General features: G+C 51.8%; 1 protein-coding gene across 1 annotated transcript in view; it reads right to left on the bottom strand.

The window, feature by feature from the left end:
- The window catches only part of PRX (periaxin), a 12,241-nt gene extending 8,878 nt beyond the window's left edge, over nt 1-3,363 (bottom strand). The window contains exons 1-2 of the mRNA XM_012812933.1: nt 3,337-3,363; nt 485-641 (exon numbers count right to left, since the gene is read on the bottom strand). Of these exons, the coding sequence (XP_012668387.1) occupies nt 485-641; nt 3,337-3,363 (184 nt within the window). The remainder of the gene's footprint in view (nt 1-484; nt 642-3,336) is intronic.
- Between the last annotated feature and the right edge of the window lie 4,144 nt (nt 3,364-7,507).

The raw sequence follows: 7,507 nt of genomic DNA, 5'->3' as shown, positions 1-7,507 counted from the left end.
TAAACTGTAATAATAACAAATAATTGTTGAGAAGTGATTATCGAGAACTGCTTATCAAAGTTTGCATGGTTGTCAGGCCCTGCCCTGCCCCGTCCCCTGCCCCGTCCCCCACCCCGCCCCCCGGCCATGTTTTCCCGCCTTACCGTTGTTAAAATCTGGTCACCCTACCCTAATAGTGACTCATTTAATCTACATAATAGCTCCCTGACGTCAGTACTAGAATTAGTCCCATTTTAGAGGTTAGAAAACCAAGGCACAGAAAGAGCGGAAGCTGGTAAAGCGAAGGATTTGGAACTGGAACTCAGACAATGGACCTCCACAGAGGATTCTGAACAAACGCGATGCTGGTAAAGCTCCGCCCCAAGCCCCTAACCCCGCCTCCTGGTCCCCGGCCACGCCCACACATCCAAGTTTGTTTCCGCCTGGCCAGCTCCTGACTTAGGAAAACCCCCTAACCCCGCCCCCGCGGATCCGCCTAGCTCACCTTCCTGCAGGCTGAGACTCCGGGCGGCAGGTGAATCCTCGCGCAGATCGCGGATGAAGATTCCTTCTTTGCCACCTCCTGCTACGTTAATACCACTGACTCCCGTTTGGGCCTCTGTCTCCACGATGATCTCCACCAACTCCGCCCGCCTCAGCTCCTGCAGCGGGCGGTGAGGAGTCGCCATGGGGTGCTAAGGCTAGACCTAGTCTCAAGCCTGCCATCGCGCTTAAAAGTGACTCTAAAGCGGGTCCTCAGGGCACATGCCCTTTGGCACGGCCCGGGAAGGACCTCCAGACCCCCCCACTCTGCCATCTCCCCTTTAATCAAACGCGCGTACGGACTTGCTCTCTACTCAAGAGATCGAGAGTAACGGTTAAACAGTTCTGTGGTCTCGTTGGTCTCTCGGAGCCCTTGGGGCTGCTGTCAGAAGGGACGCAGAGAGAAGGCCGGTTGTACGAGGGACAGGGTCCGGGGGCGTAAGGGAACCTTAGTAGTAGCTGGAAGGTGGAGCCAGCTCCTGGGGGCGTGTCCAGGTCGGGGGCAGGTCTCTAGGGGTTGGAGCTGGGTCCCAGAACGTAGGAGGGAGAGGAAGGGTCAAATGGAGCCTAGTGCTAGAGATATGAAAGGGATATGGCCGGAGTTTGTGAGGAGTTATTCGAACCTAGCCAGGGGGAAGACCCATATTTTAAAGGTGGTACTGAGTATGAGGATGGGCTTTAATAACAGCAAAAAAATGCAGACAATGTAATGAAATAATTTGTACCCTCTGATTAATCTGAAATAAAAAAAATAACAGCAACACAAGAAGTGAGGTTGAAGATGGGATTCTGAGCAAAGGGCAGAACTCTTAAATAGTGCAGGATGGTGGGGATGGGGAGTGGGATTTGCCTCCCTCCAGGCTTGAATATGTGTGAGAATGTGCTCTATTGTGGACTCTATGACCCCAAGACCTGCATGACGCCCACAGTAAAGGGAATCCAATTAAGGGAGGGAGGTGCGTGGGTAATGAATGGTAGACCCGTAGACATGGCATTCTTGGCATTTACTGTAAATAGTGCAGATTGGCCCGGGCCCAGAAGTGCACTGTGGAATTCATAACGGGGCTTCCCAGAAGAGGCATCGAGAGACCTGTTCTGTCTAGGAATCCAATTTGCCATGTGCCTTGGGGAGAATCTTGCCCACTCTGGGTCAAATTCCCTACTGTAACTGGGTATACTGGATCTCCAGTTATGAGCTGAAGTGGCAGGGATCAGAGGGAACACTGTAATGTTCAGGGCATTAAGGCCAACATGGACGGGAATTGAGCCCACGGCTCAGAGGGGAAAGCAGGCCTGGGCCAGATGACCCACAGCAGTGGTTCAGAGGGTCTGGGCAGGACAATGTGAGTAAGAAGAGTTGTGGCCGGAGCAGCAGGGAGCAACAGCATGACCATAAATACCACTTTTTCACTTAGCAGACCCTGGGCTAAGCATTTCATTTGCAGCATCTCATTTCATATTCCCCAAGGTCTTGAGAAGTCACAGAAGAGGACACTAAGGCCCAGAAAGGTGAGGTGACTTGCCTAATGCCCCACAACAATTTAAGTGGCTGGGCCTCAACCTTAGGTGTATGACCTCAGAACCCATAGACCATCCTGTAGGCAGAGATCTCCTCACACTTTACCCCTTGCCTGCCACCCAGTCTCAGATTGGCTCTGGTAGAAGTAGACCCACTTTGTGCCTGGCTTATACTAAGACACAGTCAATGCCAACATGCTATCTCAGCAACCACGACAGCAAGTAACAATCAAGGGACAAGACTCTATGGATATGGCCCCAGTGTAAGTCCTCAGACTGCTCAAAGGTGAGTCCATTACCCCATTTCACCAAAGGGAAAACTGAAGCTCAAAGAAATGAGGTAAGCTGCCCAGGGCTAGAGAGTTGGAGTAATAGGTTGGAATTTGAGCCCATGAGTCCAACCAAGCCCATGTTTTTAACCCTTATGCTATACTGCCTTTTCTTCTTCTTCTTCTTCTTTTTTTTTTTTTTTTTTGAGACAGAGCCTCAAGCTGTCACCCTGGGTAGAGTGCTGTGGCATCACAGTTCATAGCAACCTCCAACTCCTGGGCTCAAGTGATTCTCCTGCCTCCGTCTCCCAAGTAGCTGGGAATACAGGCACCTGCCACAATGCCTGGCTATTTTTTTTTTTTTTGGTTATAGCCATCACTGTTGTTTGGCGGGCTCGGGCTGGATTCAAACTCACCAGCTCAGGTATATGTGACTGGTGCCTTAGCTGCTTGAGCCACAGGCACTGAGCCCCTTTTTTTTTTTTTAAGAGACAAAATCTTACTTTGTCACCCTCGGTAGAGTGCTGTGGCATCACAGCTCATAGCAACCTCCAGCTCTTGGGCTTAAATGATTCTCTTGCCTCAACCTCCTGAGTAGCTGGGACTATAGGCACCCGCCTCAACACCCGGCTTTTCTTCTTGTTGCAGTTTGGCCGGGGCTGGGTTCGAACCTGCTACCCTCAGTATATGGGGCTGGTGCCCTACTCCCTGAGCCACAGGCGCCGCCCAATTCTGCTGCTTCTGATAGTTTCTGCAGGATTTTCTTTAGTTCATTATTTAACTCCTTCATGCTCCCATGAATTAGCTGCTTTGAATCTTAGTCTGTGCTAAGAACTGCCGTAAGCACTTTACATGTTAATTTTTTCTTTTCATCATGACCCATAAAATAAACCCTGCTGCTATTTCCATTTCACAGATGGGGAGATCAAGGCACAGAGAAGCCAGAAAGTGTCTCCTTGCTGCTTAGTCTATCTCCACCCCCAACAATGCCCCACAAGTACCCCTTATAGGGCATGTGAGCACTCACCTCAGCACTCCGGCTCCTGGCCTCCATGGCACTGCTGGGGGTCACCTGGGCCCCAGGCTCCTGCTTCCTCTCCCCTTTCTGCTGCAGGACCAGCTTCAGTTCTGCATGGAGCAGCTGCCTCTGAGCCTGCAGAGGACAGGGATGGAGGCTTGAGGCTAGAAGGGGATGAGAGGTGGGGGCCACACTTTTAGGAGGAAGTCAGGGTGGATATCCAAAGGGAAAAGACCCCCCAACCCCAACTGTCCTCTCACCACTGCCTGGGCACAGGCACCCCCTCCTAACAGGAGCCCAGCTGGAGGTGCCACACAGCTGTCTGCAGGGCTTGTACCCTTCTTCGGGGGTCTTGCTGCCTGCCAGGGAAAGACCAGCGCATGAGGCTTCAGGCAGGTTAGGGAAGGGAAGGGAGAGGCATATGGCACCAGCTAGTGCTCACCTGAGGATCACCTCCAGCTCCTTGGGCCTCCTGGGTCTGGGGCTCTAAGAAGAATAACATGCATGATATTATTGTCTAGCACTCACCGATTGCTTCCCGAGTGCCTGACCCCTTGCTGCACTCTGTCAATACCCTATCCCCATAGTGCAGGTGGGGAAACTGAGGCTCAGAAGACCTTTACCCAATGACCGGACAACAAACAGTAAAGCCAAAACTGATTATTATAGCTAAGCATTGTGACCAGCGTCCATAGTCCCATATACTCAGCAGGATGAGGCAGGGGGATCACTTGAGCCTAGGAGTTTGAGGTTGCTGTGAGTGAGCTGATGACGTCACAGCACTCTACCTAGAATGACAGAATGAGACTGTCTCAAAGAAAAAAAGGCCAGTGAAGTGGCTTACGCCTGTAATCCTAGCACTATGGGAGATCAAGGCAGGTGATTGCTTGACCTCAGAAGTTTGAGACCAGCTTGAGCAAGAGTAAAACCCTGTCTCTACTAAAATTGGAAAAAAACTAGCTGGGTGTGGTGGTCCCAGCTAGTAGGGAGGCTGAGGCAAGAGGTTGCTGCGACAGCACTCTCCCCAGGGCAACAGAGTGAGACTCTACCCCCACCCCCCACCCCATCCCCACCCCCACAAAAGAAAGCCACACACACACACACAAAAGCCCTGAGGACTGGGCCTGGGTGCACCATATTACAAATTCTAGCACTCTGGGAGGCCAAGGCAGGTGGATTGCCTGAGCTCAGGAGTTTAAGAGCTCAAGACCAGTCCGAGATAGAGCAAGACCCCATCTCTAAAAAATGGCCAGGCGTTGTGGTGAGCACCTGTAGTTTCAGCTAATATTGAGGCTAAGACAAGAGAATCACTTTAAGCCCGAGAGTTTGAGGTTACTGTGAGCTAAGATGCCAAGGCACTCTACCTAGGGTGACAAAATGAGATTTTGTCTCAAAACAAATCTCTTTGTTCTGACAGTAACTACCTCAGCCAACAGGGGCATGGGGGAGGGGGGCAAGTGCACTAAAAAATAATTGTAATCACCCCAATGTGCTGCCAGTGGGCACATCACTTCCTGTCTCTGTGCTTTAGTTCCCTCATCTATAAAATGAGGCGATTAAGAGCACTTACTTTGCAGGGATGATCTGAGGATAAAATTAGTTAACAAGTCCAAGTGTCAGGCTGTGATAGGTGCTTTATGAAGTACTTGCTGTTACTACTACTACTACTACTACTACTACTACTTTCTATGGTTTTGACCTTGTGTCGAATGCCCCACAAGGGCCATTACACAGGAACCTCACAACAGCCTTGTAAAGTCAGTACTATTATTGAGCCTATTACAGAGTAGACACCCAAGGCTAGAGGAAAGGATGTCACTAACCTAGGTCACACATGGCTAAGCCAGGACTTGAACTTGTCTGAGAGCTCCAGTCCCCTATGTGGACAATAACAACTAATGGTAGTGAGGGTTACTATTTGCCAGTCCCTGTGCTAAGACTTTCACCTTCTATCTCACCTAGGGAAACCCTGAGAGACCAAGAGAACTTGCTCCAGGGTCACACAGCACAGCCAAAAGGAGGCAGAGCTGGTACTCACATGCAGTCCCCTGCCAGGTCCTTCTGGGGAAATGATATTGGTCTCCCCCCACCCCTGACTCTGGGCTTGTCCTCACGGCCCCCACCTGGCATGCCACCCCGCCAACCTCTACTGCACAGGGAAAGGTCAGGCCTCACGAGGCACATTCCCTCACACAATGGCCCATCTGCTGTGCCCAGTTACATTCCACCTCTGCCCACCCACCACAGCCACACAATGGCTCTTCATAGGCCACCACTGCCCAAGGCAGAGGACATGGGAACCCCTCTACACTCCCACAGCACCCACGCCACTGGCAGTCCTCCACAATATCAGAGAGCTTCTCTCTGGATCTCCTAGGGGTCCTGATCTCTGGATCTCCTAGGGGTCCTGATCTCCTAGGGGTCCCCAGCCTCCCCTCTGAGCCCCCCTGTCCCTCTAAACAAGGAGCAGGCCTCTCCCCAGCAGTCCCCCATATCTGGGGCATTTTCCTCTGAACTGGGCCTTGTGCTGGCCCTCAAGATCACCCTGGGCATGGTGGCTCTTACAAGGGTAAAAATTGAGGGTCACAGAGGGGAGGCTGTGGGTTATATAGCTAGGAAGAGGCAGAGCCAAGGCTCACGCCCTGAACCCCTATTTGCACCTTAACTTGCATTGGTGGCTCAAAGCACTAGGGCAGGAGAGATCAAGGGTGCCAGAAAAACATTTTTAGAGGGATCTTATTTGGTGCCAGGCCTGGGCAAGGCAAGCACTTTACTAACTTGGCCTCATGGGACCCCATGTCACTGATGAGTAAATAAGAATTAAGAGACAGGATATCACAGTGACAGATTTGGAACTTAAACCCAGGTGTGAAAGTTAACTCAGTCCCTTATTCAGGACAATGACACAAATATAGCATCCTGAGCTGGGGGTGGGAGAAAACTGGACCTTGTAGTGGTGGCGGAGATGTAGGAAGGGTCTTCTGTACCACAAGAGCTCTAGTTCAGGCCCAAACAGTGAGGGTCACGCCCAGAGCCTGGCACAGGAAGTGCAGGCAGGGCGGGGGAAAGAGAGAGTGCCCTCCTTCCTCATCTCTGCCTGGGATAGGAGCCCAGCCCAGATTATATTTAGCCCAACTGTGCCCTTCCTGAGCTACGTACGTACCTAGCCCCTGGGGTAAGGTGGGGGCAGCTTCGGAAGGAAACCCACCCCATCCCAGGCACTCTGTGTTCCCAGCTTTGCCCAGCCCACTAGGCAGGGCAAGGAGGGGTGGGGGGTTCCTAGAGGGTCCCTGACTTGTGTTAGGGGAAGATCTAATCCCAGACCACCTGTCCCCCTCTTTTTCCCTCCCCCCATGAGTCAAGAGCAAGCAGAACCCTCCAGATGCCAAAAGCCCATTTCTTGGGCAGTCACGGTGACACTACCCTGGTACAAGCCAGAGCTTCTAGAATTCTGAGTCCTTGTTTCATGAGCACACTATGTGCTAAGATCCTTCCCTGACTTATATCATTAAATTTTCATAACACCTTCCTGGGGCGGGTACAACTTACGAGATCTGTTTAAGATGTTACTCATGCCCTTCAGAGTAGCTAGGAGAGAGGGGCTGTCATTTGGGCCCTGGGCCTTTCAGCTGAGCCAGGGCCTGCTGAGCACTTTGCCTTTCTGCCCCCTTCCCCACAGTTGCTACCCCCAATCTTACTTGGGAATTCTGCCCACATAGAGCCTTAGTTTTTCCCAACCACCAGTAATCTGGTGCCCTCAGCAATGGGAGTGTGGGGTTGACTGGTCTGGGCTCCTGAACATTATCTGAAACCATCTAGTGGGGTAGAAGGAGAGGTGTTAGAAGTGGTGGCCTCTCGCTACCTCAGTTACTCCGTTTTAGCACTTCCCAGGTGTGAGTACTTAGACAAGTTCCTTCACCTCTGGGGCATCAGTTTCTTCATCTGTAAAATGGAGCCAATAAGAGTGGCTTTGAAAATTTGTGAGGGCTCGGCGCCTGTGGCTCAAGTGGCTAAGGTGCCAGCCATGTACACCCAAGGTGGCGGGTTTGAGTCCAGCCCGGGCCTGCCAAACAACAATGACGGCTGCAACCAAAAAAAATAGCAGGGCATTGTGGCGGGCGCCTGTGGTCCCAGCTACTTGGGAGACGGAGGCAGGAGACTCACTTGAGCCCAGGAGTTG

The sequence above is a fragment of the Otolemur garnettii genome, unplaced genomic scaffold (assembly GCF_000181295.1).
Source record: "Otolemur garnettii isolate 467f Iridium unplaced genomic scaffold, OtoGar3 scaffold00233, whole genome shotgun sequence".
Lineage (NCBI taxonomy): Eukaryota > Metazoa > Chordata > Mammalia > Primates > Galagidae > Otolemur > Otolemur garnettii.
The sequence above is the reverse complement of the archived record's forward strand: the minus strand, read 5'-3'. Positions and strand labels throughout refer to the sequence as shown.